The sequence below is a fragment of the Mastigoproctus giganteus genome, chromosome 4 (genome assembly GCF_048544385.1).
Source record: "Mastigoproctus giganteus isolate SK-2022 chromosome 4, ASM4854438v1, whole genome shotgun sequence".
NCBI lineage: Eukaryota > Metazoa > Arthropoda > Arachnida > Uropygi > Thelyphonidae > Mastigoproctus > Mastigoproctus giganteus.
In genome coordinates, this window is record NC_143578.1 from 128862779 (window position 1) to 128884639 (window position 21861).

The window sequence follows — 21861 nt, forward strand, 5'->3', positions numbered from 1 at the left end:
TTTATATAACTTCCGTATCACGTGTGCCACTATAGTTATGTATTAATTATTTATTACGATTAAGTCGTTATATATATATATATAGAGTTAAAAGTACAATTTAATTGACAATAAAGTTTATCAAGATTAATAGATTTACTGATTAATTGACAATATTGTTATTATTATTATTATTATTAGCCATATTGTGCAAGGAAGCCTGAGGCTTATGCTGCACCAGCCAAAAAAAAATTTTTAGTTACCCTGTGTGTGTGTGTGTGTGTGTGTGTGTGTGTGTGTGTGTGTGTGTGTGTGTGTGTGTGTGTGTGTGTGTGTGTGTGTGTGTGTTTGTGTGTGTGTGTGTGTGAGAGAGAGAGAGAGAAGTAGAAGGAAATCACCAAGAAAGAGAAGAATGATGATATCCAGCTGAGGACCCTGGGTGTGCCAAGCCCATACTCACATCTGGTGAGTATGGGCTTGGCACACCCAGGGTCCTCAGCTGGATATCATCATTCTTCTCTTTCTTGGTGATTTCCTTCTACTTCTCTCTCTCTCTCTCTCTCTCTCTCTCTCTCTCTCTCTCTCTCTCTCTCTCTCTCTCTCTCACACACACACACACACACACACACACACACACACACACACACACACACACACACACAGGGTAACTAAAAATTTTTTTTTGGCTGGTGCAGCATAAGCCTCAGGCTTCCTTGCACAATATGGCTAATAATAATAATAATAATAATAATATTGTCAATTAATCAGTAAATCTATTAATCTTGATAAACTTTATTGTCAATTAAATTGTACTTTTAACTCTATATATATATATATAACGACTTAATCGTAATAAATAATTAATACATAACTATAGTGGCACACGTGATACAGAAGTTATATAAAGGGAACTCGTAGAAAACACTAGATACCGAAAAAATAAATATAGCGTTATAACTGTTTTGGGATATAACTTAAGGATTTAATTTTGTTTTGAAATTTTATTGAATTAAACCGGAATCATGACTCAGACCAGAGCAGCAAAGCAAAAGGCTCAAGCTAATGGGAGTGCTGTGGTTCAGGGGAGAACTGAGGGGGGCAGTTGCCCTCTGAATCACAGTCTTTTAAAATGCACTGTTTGCTTGATGATTGCGGAGCAGTCGGGTACGGGACATGATACTGCCAAGGGGGATGTCTTTGTGCGTGCACGATGTAAGGAGTGCAAGGAAATCAGGCGACAACTCAGAGTTGTTATGGGCCTTTATGAGAGCTTGAAGGACAGGGTGGATGCGCTCGAAGGAAATAAATTGAGGGGCTCATCAAGCTCTCAGCCGCCCACATCAATGCCAGAGCTTGCACGTGGTCATCAGGCAACACAGAGGCAGCCCCCTAGGCAGAATGCGCTGGTCCCACAGGAACTAGTAGTTGTTGGTGACTCTATTGTCAGGGAAACGGGGAACATGCTTTGTAAAAAGGATAGGTGGAATAGGACCAGGGTATGTCTGCCAGGGGCAAAGGTTGATAATGTTGTAGAGAGGATATCATCTTTTAAGGGCACAAAAGGTGATATAGTTGTACACGTTGGCACTAATGATATTAAGAGTAGGAGACCGGCGGAATTACTTAGCAAGTACAGGTCACTGTTGAAAAAAAGCCGTGAATTAGGGTTGAATTTGAAAGTGTCTGCAATTCTGCCAGACACGATAGGAGGGACTATATGATGAGAGCCTTGTCGATCAATTCGGCCCTGGAGGGATTGTGCAAGGCTCAAGGGGTAGAATTTTTTTCAGCATGGACTGTACTTGTTAACAGGAGAGATTGCTTCTACAGGGATGGGATACACTTAAATAGAAAGGGTGCAAGAATTTTTGCTGATGCTGTCGAGGCAGAGTTAGGTGGGTTGGAAAACTGCTAGTTGGGGGGGATACAAGGACTAATAGATTAACAGTAGCCACTGGCAGAGGTGGAAGTGATTCTTACACTGCTTCTACTGAAATGAGCAGAAGCCTGAAAAACAAGATGCAGGATATTTCAGAGACTGCTGGGAGCATTGCGGTACAAGTAAACATATGGGTTGTGTTAGGGTAGCCAAGAATAGAAACAGGTGCATGTATACCTGCGTGTACACCAATGCTAGGAGTTTGGTAAATAAATTTGATGAATTTGAGGTATTGCTCAAAACATCAAAGGCAGATATTGTTGGGATATCAGAGACGTGGTGTCACACAGATATAAGGAATGCAGAACTGGAATTTGGGAAGTACAATGTCTACAGAAAGGATAGACAGCATAGGAAGGGAGGAGGGGTTATGCTATTAGCATTAGCATTAGCATTAGTAGAGGCATTTGATGCAAGAAAGCAAGCTTATGCAGCATCAGCCAAAAAAAAAAAAAAAAAACCCACTTCCACTTCACCCCTCTGTTCGTTCAAAATACCTGTCCAGCTGAGCCTTAAACTTATTTAGGCTATCAACCTCCACCACAAGGGATGGAAGTCTGTTCCACCAACCAACCACCCGCTGGCTAAAGGCAAATTTCCGCATGTCTGTCCTACATCTGTCTTTCCTCAATTTGAATTTATGCCCTCTCAGGTGATTTTTCTGAGCTAGAGGAAGAATCCCATCAGCATTGAGCATGCTTAAACCATTCAAGGCTTTATACACCTCTATCAGATCACCTCGCTGGTGCTTAGTCTCCAGACACTGTAATTTGCAAAACTTAAGCCTTTCTTCGTAAGAGCACCCCTTTGTTCCATTCACTAATCTTGTTGCCCTTCTCTGTACTCGTTCCAGCAGCTCTACATCCTTCTTGAAATGAGGCCTCCAGACCTGTATACAGTACTCTAGGTGTGGCCTGACCATCGCCTTATACAATGGAATAATCACCTCCTTATCCCTGCTGGAAAAATTCCTGTATATCATTGACAATACTCCATGAGCTACTCTTGCAGCCCGTCTGCACTGCTCAGAGAACTTCATATCTGCCTGCACAACCACACCCAAGTCCCTTTCATTCTCTACCACTGTCAGTGTAGTACCACAGAGTTGATACGTTGCTCTGGGGTTGCTGTTTCCCATGTGTAGTACTTTACATTTGTCAATGTTAAACTTCATTTGCCACCTCTCAGCCCATCTGCTCAACCTTTCCAGATCCTGTTGCAGCAGCATAGTGTCAGTAGTGTCCTTGACAACCCTGCCAACCTTTGTATCGTCTGCAAACTTGGACATTAAGCTTGATATACCATCATCAATATCATTTATAAATACAGAAAACAATAATGGACCCAACACTGAGCCCTGAGGGACTCCACTAATAACATCAGTCCACGATGAGCAGTGTCCATTGATTACCACTCTCTGTCTTCTCCCCCTCAACCACCCCTTTATCCATAGCAGCAATTTGCCTCCAATGTCACACTGCTCCAATTTGTGTAGCAGTCTTCCATGTGCAACAGTATCAAAAGCCTTTCTAAGATCCAAGTATATAATATCAAAGTTATTCCCTGCATCCAGTTCTTTTGTGACTGCATCATAGTATCCAATCAAGTTGGTCAGGCAAGACTTCCCCTTAACAAAACCATGCTGTGTCTGAGCTATAACTGAAGTCTTGTCTAAATGATCCTGCAGTGCTTCTTTAACCAGTGCCTCCATTAATTTTCCTGGAACAGAAGTTAAGCTCACAGGTCTATAATTACTTGTGTCAGCCTTTGATCCTCCTTTGTGAATTGGGGTCACATTTGCACATTTCCAGTCTATGGGTACCTCCCCTGAGTCCAAGGAAGCTCTCATAATTATGGCTAAGGGTTGGCTTACTTCCTTTGCTGCCTCCTTTAATATAACTGGATAGATCCCATCCACCCCTGGTGCCTTTCTTGTGTTTATCTTCAACAGTTTCTCCTCCACTTTACTCCCAGTTATTTCAAGATTCTGTAGCTTACTGCTAGAGTTGAATACACCTCTGGCATTCCCCTCGCTGAATAACTCCTCATGTGTGAATGTCGATGCAAAATATTCATTTAGTTTGTTAGCTACCTGAGCAGGATCATCAACACTTGACCCATCAATATCAAGTCGACCAATCTGATTCATCCCCTTCCTTCTAGAGTTTACATAAGTAAAGAACTCTCTGCTGTTTTTCTTTGCATCCCTTGCCAAGGATTTCTCGTAATCTGCCTTCGCCTGCCTAACCACCTTTGTAACTTGGTTGCATATCAACTTGTATCTATCATAGGCTTCTGTGTCATGTGTTAATTTGTATGTATCCCATGCATTTTTCTTCTCTGCCATATGCCTCATTAGTTCATCGGACATCCACTTAGGCCTAAACCTTGAACAATATTTCTTAGTTGGTATGTAAAGCCTAGTAGCTTCCAAGATAAGTTCTTTGAATGCTTCCCATTTTGAATTTGCTGTTGGTAACATCATCAGTTGGTACCACTGTATAGAATTTAAATACTGTCTCAGTCCATTGTAGTCGCCTTTACGGAAGCAATAACCCTTCCCTTTACCCCTAATGGTAGTTACCTCTTTGAGTAAATCCCACTTCAGCACACTGTGATCACTGCCACCTAGTGGTTCATTTATCTGCAGATTCTTAATGCATGAAGAATCACTGCTGATAATCAAATCAAGAGTATTACTCCCTCTAGTTGCCTCCCGAACATGCTGATGTAGAAAACAATCATCCAATAAATCCACAAAAGCCCTGCTAGTGTGTGAGTAACCAGCCCCCAAATTCCAGTCAATATCTGGGAAATTAAAATCTCCCATTATAAGACACTCTGATTTACTGGCCCACTCTATTTCCCTGTACAGTTCCTTATTATACTCATCAGAGTCATTAGGCCTATAGCACACTCCTACTCTCAATTTTGATCTCCCAATGTTTATGTCACACCAAACTGACTCCACACTGCACTGTCCAGCGATGTCGACTGGCTTCACTTCCTTGGTTTTTATGTGTTTCTTAACTAATAGCATAACCCCTCCCCCCTTCCTATCCTGTCTATCCTTTCTGTAGACGTTGTACTCCCCAAATTGCAGTTCTGCATCCCTTATATCTGTGTGACACCACGTCTCTGATATCCCAACAATATCTGCCTTCGATGTTTTGAGCAATACCTCAAATTCATCAAATTTATTTACTAAACTCCTAGCATTGGTGTACACGCAAGTATACCTGCACCTGTTTCTATTCTTAGCTACCCTAACACAACCCATGTGTTTACTTGTAACGCAATGGCTCCCAGCAGTCTCTGAAATACCATGCATCTTGTTTTTCAGGCTTCTGCTCATTCTAATAGAAGCAGTGCAAGAATCTCTTTCACCTCTGCCAGTGGCTTCTGTCAATCTATTGGTCTTTGTCTCCCCCCAAGCTAGCAGTTTTCCGACCCACCTAACACTGCCTCGATAGCATCAGCAAATATTCTTGCACCCTTTCTATTTAAGTGTATCCCATCCCTGTAGAAGCAATCTCTCCTGTTAACAAGTACAGTCCAGGCTGAAAAAAATTCTACCCCTTGAGCCTTGCACAATCTTTCCAGGGCCGAATTGATCGACAAGGCTCTCATCATATACTCCCTCCTATCGTGTCTGGGCAGAATTGCAGACACTTTCAAATTCAACCCTAATTCTCGGCTTTTGTTCAACAGTGACCTGTACTTGTTAAGTAATTCTGCCGGTCTCCTACTCTTAATAATATTAGTGCCAACGTGTAAAACTATATCACCTTTTGTGCCCTTAAAAGATGATATTCGCTCTACAACGTCATCAACCTTTGCCCCTGGCAGACATACCCTGGTCCTGTTCCACCTATCTTTTTTACAAAGCATGTTCCCCGTTTCCCTGACAATAGAGTCACCAACAACTACTAGTTCCTTCGGGACCAGCGCATTCTGCCTTAGGGGTTGTCTCTGTGTCACGCGATGCCCAAGTGCAAGCTCTGGCGTTGATGTGGGCAGCTGAGAGCTTGATGGGCCCCTCAATTTAGTTTCTTTGAGGGCATCCACCCTGTCCTTCAAGCTCTCATATAGGCCCACAAGAACGCCGAGTTGTTGCCTGATATCGATACACTCCTTGCATCGCGCACACACAAAGACATCCCCCTTGGCAGTATCATGTCCCGTACCCGATTGCTCTGCAAACATCAAGCAAACAGTGCATTTTATAAGGCTGTGAGTCAGAGGACAACTGCCCCCCTCAGTTCTGCTCTGAGCCACAGCACTTCCATTAGCTTGAGCCTTTTGCTTTGCTGCTCTGGTCTGAGTCATGATTCTATTAATTTATTAATTAATTATGTTATGTTATTAATTATATTACGTTTGTAATCAAAGTCGTTATATGTGTTTATTTAAACGTACAATTTAACTGCTAACGAAGTTCAACTAACGCTATCTAGTACAGTATATAACCTACGGTATATCTAGTACGGTATCATAATGGCGGGAAAGTTACTAACGGTAGCGGTAGTTACGAACGGTAGTTACGAACACGTGGAAACCCTTACCGATACTTTTACAAGGCCGAGTAAAGAATAAATACACCAAATTAATCAAAAAATCACAAAATAATGTTATTCTACTAAATTTAAATCAAAAGTTTTAGAAAAACAATAACTTCAAATCAATAAATAAGAAAAATCCACTTAGCGGCTTTGAACACGAGACCGTCACTAGTAGCCTCGTCAGCAGACTCCGTGTCGGGTTTTTTTTTATTATTTTTTTTATTATTATTATTTTTTTTTTTCTATTAGTTAAGAAACACAAAGTCCAAGGAAGTGAAGCCAGTCGACATCGATGGACAGGGCGATGTCGAGTCAGTTTGGTGTGACATAAGCATAGGGAAATCAAAATTGAACGTAGGAGTGTACTATAGGCCTAATGACTCTGATGAGTATAATAAGATATTGAACAGGGAAATAGAGTGGGCCAGTAAATCAGAGAGTCTTATAATGGGGGATTTTAATTTCCCAGATATTGACTGGAATTTGTGGGTTGGTCACTCGCACACTAGCAAGGTTTTGTGGATTTATTGGATGATTGTTTTCTACATCAGCATGTTCGGGAGGCAACTAGAGGGAGGAATACTCTTGATTTTATTATCAGTAGTGATTCTTCATGCATTAAGAATTTGCAGATATAGGAACCACTAAGTGGCAGTGATCACAGTGTGTTGAAGTGGGATTTACTCAAGGAGGTAACTACCATCAGAGGTAAAGGGAAGGGTTTTTGTTTTCGTAAAGGCGACTATGATGGTCTGAGACAGTATTTAAATTCTATACAGTGGGACCAACTGATGATGTTACCAACAGCAAACTCAAAATGGGAAGCATTCAAGGAACTAATCTTGGAGGCTACCAGGCTTTACATACCAACTAAGAAATATTGTTCAAGGTTTAGGCCTAAATGGTTGTCAGATGAACTAATGAGACATGTGGCAGAGAAGAAAAATGCATGGGATACATACAAATTAATGGGTGACATGGAAGCCTATGATAGATATAACTTGGTCTGTAACAAGTCACAAAGGAGATTAGGCAGGCAAAGGCAAACTATGAAAAATCCTTGGCAAAGGATGCAAAGAAAAACAGAAAAGAGTTCTTTACCTATTTAAACTCAAGAAGGAAAGGGATGAATCAGATTGGTCCACTGGATATTGATGGTTCAACAGTTGAGGATCCTGCTCAGGTGGCTAACAATCTAAACGAGTATTTTGCATCTACATTCACGCATGACGAGTTATTCAGGAAGGAGAATGATGTAGGTAAAGTAAACATTGGCGTTGAGTTGGATGATTTTGTAATAACTGAGAGGAAAGTGGAGGAGAGATTGTTGAGGATAAACATAAAAAAGGCACCTGGGGTGGATGGGATCTATCCAGTTATATTAAAGGAGGCAGCAAAGGAAGTAAGCAAACCCCTAGATTTAATTATTAGAGCTTCTTTGGACTCAGGGGAGGTACCCATAGACTGCAGATGTGCAAATGTAACCCCAATTCACAAAGGAGGATCAAAGGCTGACACAAGTAATTATAGACCTGTTAGTTTAACTTCTGTTCCAGGTAAATTAATGGAGGCACTGGTTAAAGAAGCACTGCAGGATCATCTAGACAAGACTTCAGTTATAGCTCAGACGCAGCATGGTTTTGTTAAAGGCAAGTCTTGCCTGACCAATTTGATTGGATACTATGATGTAGTCACAAAAAAAAAAAAAAAACTGGATGCAGGGAATAACCTTGATATTACATATTTGGATCTTAGAAAGGCTTTTGATACTGTTGCACATGGAAGACTGCTGCACAAATTGGAGCAGTGTGGCATTGGAGGCAAATAGCTGCTATGGATAAGGGGATGGTTGAGTAGCAGAAGACAGAGAGTGGTAATCAATGGACACTGCTCAATGTGGACTAATGTTATTAGTGGAGTTCCTCAGGGTTCAGTGTTGGGTCCGTTGTTGTTTTCGGTGTTTATGAATGATATTGATGATGGGATATCAAGTTTAACGTCTAAGTTTGCAGATGATACAAAGGTTGGCAGGGTTGTTAAGGACACCACCGATGCTATGCTGCTGCAACAGGATCTGGAAAGGTTGAACAGATGGGCTGAGAGGTGGCAAATGAAGTTTAACATTGACAAATGTAAAGTACTACATATAGGAAACAGTAACCCCAGAGCAACGTATCAACTCTGCGGTACTACACTGACAGTGGTGGAGAATGAAAAGGACCTGGGGGTAATTGTGCAGGTAGATATGAAGTTCTCTGAGCAGTGCAGACGAGCTGCAAGAGTAGCTCATGGTGTCTTGTCAATGATATACAGGAATTTTTCTAGCAGGGATAAGGAGGTGATTATTCCCTTGTATAAGGCAATGGTTAGGCCACATCTTGAGTACCGTATACAGGTCTGGAGGCCTCATTTCAAGAAGGATGTAGAGCTGCTGGAACAAGTACAGAGAAGGGCAACAAGATTAGTGAATGGAACAAAGGGTTGCTCTTACGAAGAAAGGCTTAAATTTTGCAAATTACAGAGTCTGGAGACTAGGCACCGGCGAGGTGATCTGATAGAGGTGTATAAGGCTTTGAATGGTTTGAGCATGCTCAATGCCAATGGGATTCTTCATCTTGCTCAGAATAATCAGCTCAGAGGGCATAAATTCAAATTGAGGAAGGACGGATGTCGGATAGATGTGCGGAAATTTGCCTTTGGTCAGCGGGTGGTTGGTTTGTGGAACCGACTTCCATCACTTGTTGTTGAAGTTGATAGCCTAAGCAAATTTAAGGCTCAACTGGACAGGTATTTCGAGCGAACGGAGGGGTGAAATGGGAGTGGTGTGTTTTTTTTTTTTTGGCTGATGCTGAATAAGCTTGCTTTCTTGCATCATATGCCTCTACTAATGCTAATGCTAATAAAGCTTGAGATACTACACTAACGGCCATTCATGTCATCCTGAGTGCCCAGCACTCAGTAGTTGACCGATTTATTTACTTATTTTATTCACATTTTACTTATTTTTCTATATATACTTGAATAATTAATTTATACTTAATAAACTGTGTTAATATACTAAATTTGTTGTTCTTATTCCAAAAACATTACTACAAAAGTAACAATATCAGAAAAAAATTTTTTTAGAGTACTTTTCATACTCTTTTAATTTTTAGTATTTCCTGATAGCAAAGAATGAGTACCGGCACCTATTTTTTTTACAAAAAAAGCACTGAGTATTAGTATGTGGAACAGTGATTGGTGTGTTGTCAGCCTTGTTTATCTTAGTTGTTTTAATAGGTAAGGATACACTTTCCAAAAGTGACAAGCCCAGTATGACATTGATCTGTTTGAGGGATGTGTTATTTTTTTTGGGTACTAGTCGTTGTTGTTCCTTGCGCAGGAGTGGTGCTGACTTTTGAATTACTCAAGTGAAAGTAAGTCAGGTGTTATTTTGAGCTTGTACCAATTTTTTGGCATATTTCAGAGTATGCAAGGTTCTCTTCTTTGCAATTTGTATAAGTTGGCTTTGAAACTGAACATTCCTTGCTCTCGTTTATAATGCCTCGTTTATAACTTCATCAAAGACTTGCACCTTCTCCCCTGCTCAAATGAATGAATGAATATTATCTCTATTAAATAAATTCACTTTACCTATTAGGGCAGAAAAAGCTGGGGAAACTTTCCCCATACGCCTTGCAGAGATCTTGAAGTCTTGAGTTAATCAGCAAGGTTCTCATCATAAGACCCCTCCCATTATGTCTGAGCATCATTGTAGCCACAAGAACATTTTGACCTGACTTATGACATTTTTGCATTGTGATCTTATACTTCAGAACCAGATCTTCAGTTGGCTTAAGCTTTAAGTCATTAGTATCCAGATATATAATCATATTCCCTATAGTCTCCTTATGACCTGACAACCAATTTGTAACATTGTCAATTTTAACACTAGGTAGGCAAACTCTGGTTTGGTTTCATGTGTCTTTTTTACTAAAAATGTTCCCAGTTTCCCTTACAATAGAATCTTATTATGAACCAAAAAAATCTTCATCTCATTATGAACCAGAGCTTTCAGCAATGGTTGGTCTATTCTTAAGATCAGGTCAATTGGGAGTACTTGACAACATTACTTGACACGTTTTTTTTTTTTTTTTTTTTAATGAAAACTCCAAGCACAAGAGGTATTAAAACCTGTAGTATTTAGTACCGCATGGGTTGAAGGTTGAGAAGATGAAAGAAGATACATGTTTCATTAAACTTGAATTTCTATAGATTGTAATTATGCTTTTCCTATGATGGGAGGGAGGTTGTTCCAGAGAACTGAAGTGGAGAAATAAATGAGGAAGAAGAAAAGTTGGTTCTGTGAGTTTGAAGTTGGGCAATAAAATTGCAGCATGTGTTCAAACTAGTTTGGAAGAGAGATGGAGTCTAGAAGCCCGAGAGAGGTTTTTGGGGGGGGGGGTCACTGCCCTGGACATTGGAACAATATTCAATGGTAGGGCAGATTTGAGATTTGTGCAGAGTGAGAAGCTGTTTAGAAGAAAAGTAATACCAAGTGCAAAAGAGAAAACCCAGTTTTTTAAATGCAGAGGAAGAAATATTTGTAATATGCTTATGTCAGAAGAGATTAGAAGTCAGGGTAATCCCTAATAGAGATATGTAATCTTTTCTAGAATTCTTAATGTCGTAAAAGATAAGTATAGGAACAGAAGAATCTTTTTTGTGAGATATAAGGACTGAGTTTTAGAAGGATTGAAATAAATTGAGTTGTCTTTGCCCCCATTGGAGAATTGCCTAGAGATCAGCATTTAAGAACCTGGTAGTGGATATTTGAGAGGTTAAAGCTTTTTGTGCAGGGCAAGGTTTCTCAAAGTGGAAGGTGGAATGGAATATGCTATCGTCAGTAAAACTATGGATAGAATTTTTGGTCAATGGAAGAAGGAATCAGTATTAGTGGAGCAGTTAGAAGATAGAAAGCAATCTACCATCACCTACAGCGAGCAGTCTGAGAGAAAACTGTATACCCAATTACAAAACAGAAACCATAAGATGGAAGCTTATTTAAAAAGCTTATTTTTATACCAAACACGATCAAAAGCCTTTGAAATGTGAAGAGCAACTGTTTCAGTTTCACCAAACTTTTCCATTGAATTTGTCCATGCATGGGTAAAATGAAATAGTGAATCAAAACTGACAGAATCCATACTGGCATTGATTGTTCTGATGGAAGGATTCTAGATAGTTTAGTAGGAGTTGGCAGTTAATGAATTTCTCTGTTATTTTAGGAAGAGTAGAAGTAAGTGCAATGGAATGATAAATGGATAAGAGGGATTTGTCGCGCTTTATAGGAACCAGCAGCTGGATATTAGCAAATTTCCAAGCAGATGGAAAAACGCCAGTGGAGTAAGAAAGTGTAAAAAGGCAACACAGAACAAAAGCAAGCTCTGGAGGACAGACAGGTTTTGGGAACAAGTGAAGCAATACCATCTGGAACTGGTGCTTTAGTATCAAGACTCTTTAGATTTTTTTGACAGCCTTTTGACAGAAGACCATAGGAGGCATTGAATAGAGTTTACTGGGAATGGCAGGAGGTGGTTTACCAAGATCATCAATACATGAGTTAGAAGAAAAGTAAGATGCTAGCATGTCAGCTTTAGCTGAGGTGGCAATAGAACCATCTGGTTTCGATAGACGTAGGAATAGAGATGGGCAAAAGTTGCAGACAGTAGCTTTGGCAAGAGAGCAGACTGCTCAACTACCATTTTGACAAGAAGCAAGTTTTCTACCCTTAGCTTGTTTAAAATTGACTTTGGACTGATTAATAACTGCTTTACAATTGTTGCAAGCTTTGGTGTAAGCAGAAAATGAAGCTGAAAATTGGATGCAAGCCAATTGTGATATGCAACATTCTTATCTTGAACAGCCTTAGCACATTTATTAGAAAAACCAACATTTAGATAAAGGATGAGATTTTAAGGTGTAGAATAAACAGTTTGATCCCTACAAGAATAATTTCATTGATGATCTCCACAAACATTGAAATCAGAAAATTTAAAATAGTAATCCAACCAAGGAAAAGAAGAAAAGAAATGTCACAGTTCATCTCATTTTGCATTCTTGTAATGCCAAACAACATGAGGCTGAGAGTAGCTATGTGAGAAAGGTTCCATTGAAGAAGAGACCATCACCAATTTGTGATCTGAGGTGGCTGGATAGGATTTAATGAATTTCTCTATTATTTATCTATTTAATATTTATTTCTCCAGAAAATTTAGATACCAAAATACCAGATGTGTTTAGAATGGTTGTTTGTGAGAAAAAGATCAAGCATGTTGGCTGTATGGTTAGGATTGTCCGGTATTTTGGTAGGCAGTGCTTTTTTTTGTAAAAAAAAATAGGTGCCAGTACTAATTCTTTACTATCAGGAAAAATTAAAAATTAAAAGGATACTCTAAAATAATTTTTTTCCCCCCGATATTGTTACTTTAGTAGTAATGTTTTTGGATTAAGAACAACAAATTTAGTATATTAACACAGTTTATTATGCATAAATTTATTATCCAAGTATATAAAAAAAAATAAGTAAAATGTGAGTAAAATAAGTAAATAAATCGGTCAACTACTGAGTGCCAAGCACTCAGGATGAAGGGTCTGTAGTCGCGAATGGTTGTAAGTGTAGTATCTCAAATAGAGAGCTTTATGGTAACTGAAAAAATGTTTCTAGTACACCGGCTTGGCCTAAAACTGAGGAACTAACGAAAGCGTTGCCTATTTGAGTCTTTCCAGTCATTGAATGACAAGAGTGAGAGAAGCGACTCTGACTTCTTCCTGAAGAAGCAATTAACCTTGTGGGGGAGAAGCGATTAAACTCTTGGGGGAGAAGTGACTGGCAGGTGAGAGCCCTGCAAGGCTCCATGTAGGTGCCTACCCACCACCGCTACCTCAACACTGGCTCTCTGAGTATCTACTTGCTGTGACAACTCCAGCTTTGAAAATTTTTAAAAAATACTTCTCTTCGAAAAATTTATAGAATTATTAATTAACTATTTAGCAACATTTTTGTCACCAAAAGGAGAGTTACTTAGTACAAAGAAGCGTGCTATCGAAGTGAAAAAAAATTTTTTTTTTTTTTTTTTTAATTTTAACGCAAAAAGTAAATGATAGATTTAAATCGGAATAGTTTTCCCTTGATACGCATCGAATAACGCATAGCTAATGTGATTTTGAAATTTTTGGCTCCATTAGTGACAGAAATAGGGGGGACGCGGAAATTAGTCACATTTTCCTGTCTGGTGCCACCATTTTTAATTTTAAAATTATATTTTAAACCTACTCATTGAGCTCTTTCCAACGGTGTATATAGGTTGTCAACAACATTTTTGTCCCCCCCACCCACATTTTACCCCTCCGTTTCTCGGACAAATTTTGTCAACAATGATCAATATGGTATTATGTTGGCCCATATGATGTACAAACCCATGCAAAATTTTGAGTCAATAGGTTGAGTGGTTCCAGAGATACAATGCTGTGACAGACAGACAACCGAGTGATAAGGGTCTTTTGGTACCTCCGTAGCCAGTTTGGCAGGAGCAGCAGTGCGTAGCACACGCTTCTTGATTAGACCGGGGTTCGAGCCCATAACCACCAAATACGGAGGATGCGGAAAGGTCAGGGAATGACCACCGAATATCCCCGGAGCAATATGGCCTTAGTTGCTAATGCTCCTAAAAACCAAATAACAACAATAATAAGGGTCTTTCTTTAGACTACGGACCCTAAAAATAATAAGTAAAAATAATTTCATAATAAAGTTTTTGTAAAATATTCCAAATTTTTATTAAATTCTCATCTGACACCCTATGCTGACTTATTTTCTTCCTCTTTGTGTGTCGGTTTCTGAACGACGTTTCTGAAGCAGCCATGAATCGATATATTTTGCTGGATCGAATTGGCCCTACAATTTTAAAAAACAGTAGTGAAGAAACTATTTTTGTCATCAGCGAAGCTCTTGTTGGGCTGGCGATAAGATTCATTTGTGAAAATTCTCGTTCACATTGACTCAATGAAATTGGTATCGTACTCAGAGCGTCCATCAAATGCTTCAATTCTTCCGAAACCATCTTTTAAATTAGGTATTCCAGAAATCCACAAATTGTATCTCTTTCATTTAACTGTAACCTAATTGACAATTTTCTAACTTCATTTTCACCAAATTACAACAATTCATGTTTAGAAGGTTTAATATCTTCGTTGTCCTCGTTTTCCTTCTCTCGTCATTGATGTTGTCATTAGTTCTTAAATTTGAATTTTTTCCTTTTTTGGAAAGTCCAAAATGTCAGTGTCATTCGGATATTCAGGTACTGTGACCATGTAAGCAGAGACAGGAAAAATTTACGGAAAAATGTCAATAACGTACTTCTGCGAAACAACAGATGATTATTTTTCAGGGTAAAAGAAAATCGCTCTCTTCTAATTCTCGAATGGGAGCACTTACAGTTGATTCACAGTGGTGGGCAACCTATGGCCTGCTAAAACAGCATAAAGAAATCTAACTTTTGAATTTTTTTTGAATATGACCCCTGTACGGGAAACGTTTGGACACCACTGCAGTAGAAGGTGGACCAGAGCCCATTGGGAATACTCCTTGATCTGCTCACTGTTGACTAGCACAATTTCTCCGTATGTGGGAACAGGTGGTCGGATAGATTTTACCAGGTACCACTAAGTTGTAGAAATCCCTTTAGCTCTCTTAATGCGCACAGCAGCACTAATTCCCTAAACTGCCTGAAGACCAGAAATGCGAACAGTGTGTACCGAGTTAATTCACTCCGTTCGCTATATGAAAAATTTTTTTGGTCAACGGAAAGTATTTTAAATGTTACTTCCTCCAAGGGGAATTCAAAATAATTCGCTATAAAAGCAGAAGTCCGACTGAGTAATTTAGAATTATAAAAATGGTTATACAGTTTTATGTAGAAAATATCTTAACAATAAATAGACAGTGAAAAATGCAAATTTAGTTAAATAATTTTAAGCTTATTTGAATAGTAGGTAAACGTGAAAAAAAATTTACAGAATATTACAAATTTCGAAGTGCACTGCATCCAAATGTCACACGTCACTGTTAATAAAGGTGCCGGTATGCCGTACCATTGCTTACCGTCCCAAAAAAAGCACTGCTGGTAGGTAAATGAACAATCTGTGCAAGGTTATTAGTAATTGCAAAAGCTTCAGCATCTCGACCAGTCGGATCTGTGTGACTAGAAAACTTAAGCCAGCTGGAGTTGTGAACATTAAAATCACCAAGGAAAATTACCTCACTGTTAGGAAAGTTGGACTGGAGAAAGTCAAGTTTCAAAGAAAGGAAGTCAAAGAATTTCCTAGTGACAGAATGGGGAAGAATGATTTTAAGCCAGAAATGATTGAAAAGAGGAGATTCCAAATTACCACTCTGATAATCTCTGACAGAGAATATCAGAGTGGACATATGCACACTTACCATCTTTGAAGCAAAACGAATCATACAGAGAATAATTTGGACAACTGAAGTGAGCAGTGGATGTATCAACCAATAACTGGAGTTCCATTAGAAAAAACATGTGGGCTTGTCAAACTGTAATTGGTAATGGAAATCACTGAGATTGAAACCGAGACCACATATATTTGTGAAATGAATGAGGAAGATGTGTGGTTTAAGTCTTTTTACAGATTAGTTTGTTCTATTAGTTTGACTGTTCATGATGGTTTCAATAGTAAGAAAAGGAGGGTAGGACATGTTGTATGAAGCAATAAAATTTTTGGATATGACGTACACACGGTGAGAATATACCAAGCTCCTTGACATACAGGAGCTGTGTATATTCTCAAAGCCTCCTGCACTACTCAGACTCGCTCCAGTCACTATCTAGCTGAGGGAACAAACAGCAAGATTATATACTAGCTAATCCGGAAGCCTCCTAGAGAGTTGCCAATAGGTTCAGCCCAGTGGACTATCTAGCGGCCAGCCTGCAAACACTGTTTTAGAGCTGTACCTCAAAATGTAAGGAGAATAGATCTTGCCATGATACCCATCATAACCTCAAATGATATCAATTGTGATGGTGGAGGGGGGGGGATTCAGAGCTGTGCTCTGGAAACTAAATATGGGTTCCACCATTTCACACCTTTGTGAAATGGTGGAACCTTTACCTTTTAATTTTTCTTCAACTGAACACCCCCCCCCCCCAGTATTAAGCATAAAGGCAAGGACCTTACTTTGGACAACTTCACATGATACAAGGTTTTATTTATTAATCAATAATGGAAAGTAAATCACTTATTTCTAAATTACACAAATACCAACCTTCTTTAATTTGTTGAGGAGAAGGCATTTTGGTGTTAAAAACATGATACCGAAGGAGATGCTCACATGCATTACAAATGGATGAAAATGGAGTTTGTGTTTCAGGTTTGAGAGCACCATTTTGGTCTACTGTTAGCTGTTGATGCATCCTAAAAAAAAAATTAAATACTGTTAAATATTGGCTAATTTTTTTTTTAATCAAAAAGTTTAGTTCTTAATTAAACAATACAATTTGCCATCAAGTATGGTCATTTGTAAAGTTACACAAACAATTATAAAAATAAATTGCACAGAAAACTAAGAATTAGTATGTTTAGATATTAACATATTATCTACAGGACATTTGTTCTGAGTAAGTCAGTGTCTGATTAGCAATTATTTCTCATATCCTATAGAGCAGGGGAGGCCAACGAGTCGATCGCGGCTTTAATTTTGGTCAATCACGACGAATTTTAAATATACAGTCATCCCTTGATTTGCGCGGTCAGGTATACTACCAAAATTTTTATGTTGCGCAGTGGGTTTCGCTATTTGCGCATTATTTATTTTTTTTAATGAAGCTTCAAAAATAGGAATGAAGAGCAGATTTTGAAAATTTATTTTTGTTTTTTTTTTTGTATGATTGAAGATTTCATTAAAGAAGAAACACATTTCACCACAATAACGTAAAATACCACAGAATTCCAGATGTCGGTATTATTGCAAATGCAATAAGATTGAGTTTACTACCCATTTAAAATTGTTTTACGGTCGTAACCTCCAGAAATAGCTTTAGAGAAATATCACAAAGGCGTTCAAAACTGATTCTTATAACGATATAACCGAACAGAGCAATAAATAGTGGTGTGTTTGTCTGGTTATTTTGGAAACAACTTCCTCATTCGGGAATCTTCTTCATCAATTATCCTACGTTAGCTGTTCAGACAGAATATTTTTCCAGTTCACACAACTTAAAATGTTTTAATCGGTAAAACATTGCTTTTGCTGATTTAATAACTGGACAGTACTTATATGTTCATTTAATACCTTTTGATTTAAAATGAATACTACGAAAAAGAGTAAAACGTATCATTTTCATCAAGGGTGGGAACTAGAATACTTTTTTTGTAATGGTGAAAGAAAAATGTTGCTGTTTGATTTGAAATGCTTCCGTGGCTATACCCAAAAAAGGAAATTTAGAAAGGCACTTCAACGCACTCCATGGTAAACACCAATCGGATTTTCTGCCGAATAGTGACCTTAGAAAAAAAAAATTAGAACTTAAATCTAGATTATTCACTCAACAAAATTTCTTCATGACACCTAATTTACAATCTAAAGCAGTAATTGTAGCATTCATTTAAAGTGAGTCATCTTCTTGAATAAAATGCGAATAATTTTCTGATGGTCAATTCATCAAAAACGCATTTTTAGAAATAACAGATTCTCTTTTTGAACATTTTAAGAATAAAAATGAAATTAAAAGTGACCTTCAAGATGTGCAATTATCTTGAAATACTGTGATGTGACGCATCAAAAAAAAATGAGTAAAAATGTGAGCGAACAATTGCATGCTGATTGCTAATTGTGTGTCCTTATCTTTACAACTGGATGAATCTACAGACGTCAGTGATACAGCTCAATTGCTCATTTTTGTTGGTATGTTTTTCTATGATTCTGTCACTAGAGAAGAACTTCTGGGTATGGTTTCATTAAAAGAAAGAACTAGAGGTCTTGATATCTTTAACTCATTCAAATATTTTATTGAAAAAATTAAATTAAATTACCACTATTTAAGCTCGAACCAGTAACAACAGATGGAGCTAAAGCAATGACGGGGCATCTTAACGGATTCATTGCATTGTGCCAAAAGGATGATGAATTCCTAGATTTTTTGACTTACCACTATAATCCACCAACAAGTGTTAGCCAGCAAAAGATTAAATACTAAAAGTGTTATGGACATCGCTTTCGAAATCGCAAATTCCATCAGAGGACAATCTCTTCAAAGGAGACTTTTCAAAATGCAACTCGATGAAAAAGAACCAGATCTGAAAGTACACACAGATGTGAGGTGGCTGAGTCGGAGTAAGTTTCTACAGAGATTTCGAAATTTGCTGAATGAAATTAAAAAATTTATTGATCAAAGGGGAAATGATTATCAGCATCTATAAGATACGGAGTGGTTGTGTGATCTGGCTTTTTTGTCAGATTTTACCAGTGAATTAAGTGATCTGAATTTGGAATTACAAGGAAAAAATAAAAATGTGGGTGACATGATTAGTAGTATTTCTGAATATAAATATCAATTTTTGGCAATGGCTAAGGATCTCAAAGAAAACAAAATTCGACCATTTTGCAAATATGCAAGATTATTTGCAAAAATATCCTGTTTTTTGAATTTAATAGTGAGAAATATGTTTCTGAAACTGAGAATGTTGTGGATGATTTTGAAACCAGATTCAGTGATTTTAAAACAATTGAAGACATTGTTCAACATATTTCTTATCCATTTAATGTCGACTTAGATACAAAACAAATTGCAGAAAAAAAAATCGCTGAGATTTTTCACACGGAGAAAATATTACTTGAAAATGAAATTATTACATTGTAAAACGATATGTTCCTAAAAGCCAGGTCGTCGGAAAAAGAGTTTTGGAAATATGTTTGCCGAAAAAAGTACCCAAATGTAAAAAAATGCAGTGAACTTTTAAATTCCTGTTTTGGTTCCACATTTCTGTGTGAATCGGCCTTTTCGTATTTGAAACAAACAAAGACGAAGAATTGCTGTGCTCTTACGGACTTGCATCCTGAATATTCTTTATGGTTGGACTTATCACAGTATATCTCCGATTTTGAAAGCTTGGCAGATGACATGAAGACAAACTTTGCATAAATTAAAATTTTAAATACGTATGAATTTAAAATAAGAATTCTGAATTGTATTGAATTTTAAAATTTATAAACAACATTTTTCAATATGTTTTCATTAACTTTTTTAACTTTGTGCAATGAAATTTTTGAGATGGTAGATCGTGGCACATTTTGAAGGAAAAAAGTAGATCGCATCGCATCACAAATTAAGTTGGCTACTCCTGCTATAGAGTAATATTTCTCAACTGTTAGTCACTGAATTCCCAGGACAAGAGTGGGGGAACAATGGTATGCAGGCCACATGACCAAACCATAAATACTGTATATTATAAAAACAGTATTTTTATTTGAATAAAAATTTGTTTTATGATATATTAGTCATATGCAGTTATGAAAAGCATAAGTGTAATTATGCAAAGAATTATGTAACAATAAAGTTCTCATTAAAAGTTTTCAAATAATGTTACTTTTTTATAATATCAATAAAGATTATTTAGTGACAAATGGGCCTGGAGTACTGGGGTCCATAGTTTAACAAATAGATATTTACAGTATACCCAGTATAAAATAAAATATAAGTACAAATTCAGTAGCTTTCGGAACTCGTGTCCCTTTATCAACTGACAAATTTGAATACATTACAAGCAAAGTGTGGCACGTTACTCATTCGTCATTGTTGTAGCACGGACGTGTGCTGCCTTGCGCCAGTGATCATCCATCAATAAAACGGTTGTCTCCAGGATTGGATGTATACGCATGCCTTTCTGGCGATTTAATGCCTTAGGGTTGTTTATTATGTTTAGTGACTCTAGCCATAGGCGGTGGCGAAAGTGTCGCGCGTGGTCCACTATCTCAAAGTCGCGCTTGGGGTCAAGATCGTGGTTGGTAGCCCAAAAATGTTCTGCAAGCGCGGACTGGTCAGTTTCGGCAAGCCGGATTGCTCTGTCGTGTTCCGTGAGGCGATCCTGGAGACGTCTCGATGTCTCACCTACGTAGCAACTGTTACAGGCCCTACAGGTGATACGGTACACTACATTGCTGCGTAAGACAGGTTGTGACAGGGGTCTTCACACTGGAGACAAGTGAACGTAGGTTCCTACCTGTAATTGCACACATTTGATGTTGTAACTTCTCAGGATCTTCGAGATACGTCCTGACACTCCTGGATAGTACGGAATGTAGGCTGATGATATGCCGACTTGCTTCGGAGGTCTTGGGTTGGAAGTAAGTTCTTGTGCCTGTAACAAGCATCTGTTTAGTACATGGGATGGATAACCGCATCTGGTTAGGTCCGCCTTCACACGGGAGATCTCGTTACGTCTAATTGTGTCGGTGCTGGAATGTGGTGCGGTCAATTCACCAACTACGGGTCCGGCCACGCTCCAAGCCATCTCAATAGCACTGCCCGCACCCTGTTCTCCAGGGCCTGGAGCCATTCCAGCACCGACACAATTAGACGTAACGAGATCTCCCGTGTGAAGGCGGACCTAACCAGATGCGGTTATCCATCCCATGTACTAAACAGATGCTTGTTACAGGCACAAGAACTTACTTCCAACCCAAGACCTCCGAAGCAAGTCGGCATATCATCCGCCTACATTCCGTACTATCCAGGAGTGTCAGGACGTATCTCGAAGATCCTGAGAAGTTACAACATCAAATGTGTGCAATTACCAGGTAGGAACCTACGTTCACTTGTCTCCAGTGTGAAGACCCCTGTCACACCTGTCTTACGCAGCAATGTAGTGTACCGTATCACCTGTAGTGCCTGTAACAGTTGCTACGTAGGTGAGACATCGAGACGTCACCAGGATCGCCTCACGGAACACGACAAAGCAATCCGGCTTGCCGAAACTGACCAGTCCGCGCTTGCAGAACATTTTTGGGCTACCAACCACGATCTTGACCCCAAGCGCGACTTTGAGATAGTGGACCACGCGCGACTTTGAGATAGTGGACCACGCGCGACTTTGAGATAGTGGACCACGCGCGACACTTTCACCACCGCCTATGGCTAGAGTCACTAAACATAATAAACAACCCTAAGGCATTAAATCGCCAGAAAGGCATGCGTATACATCCAATCCTGGAGACAACCGTTTTATTGATGGATGATCACTGGCGCAAGGCAGCACACGTCCATGCTACAACAATGACAAATGAGTAACGTGCCACACTTTGCTTGTAATGTATTCAAATTTGTC

General features: G+C 38.7%; 1 protein-coding gene across 3 annotated transcripts in view; it reads right to left on the bottom strand.

Annotated features, from left to right (window-relative positions):
* The window catches only part of LOC150087056 (uncharacterized), a 599010-nt gene that overhangs the window by 62328 nt on the left and 514821 nt on the right, over positions 1-21861 (bottom strand). For all 3 annotated transcript variants that reach the window (XM_090372920.1, XM_090372918.1, XM_090372919.1), the window contains one exon: positions 16805-16953. In XM_090372920.1, coding sequence (XP_090229046.1) covers positions 16805-16953 — 149 coding nt within the window. The remainder of the gene's footprint in view (positions 1-16804; positions 16954-21861) is intronic.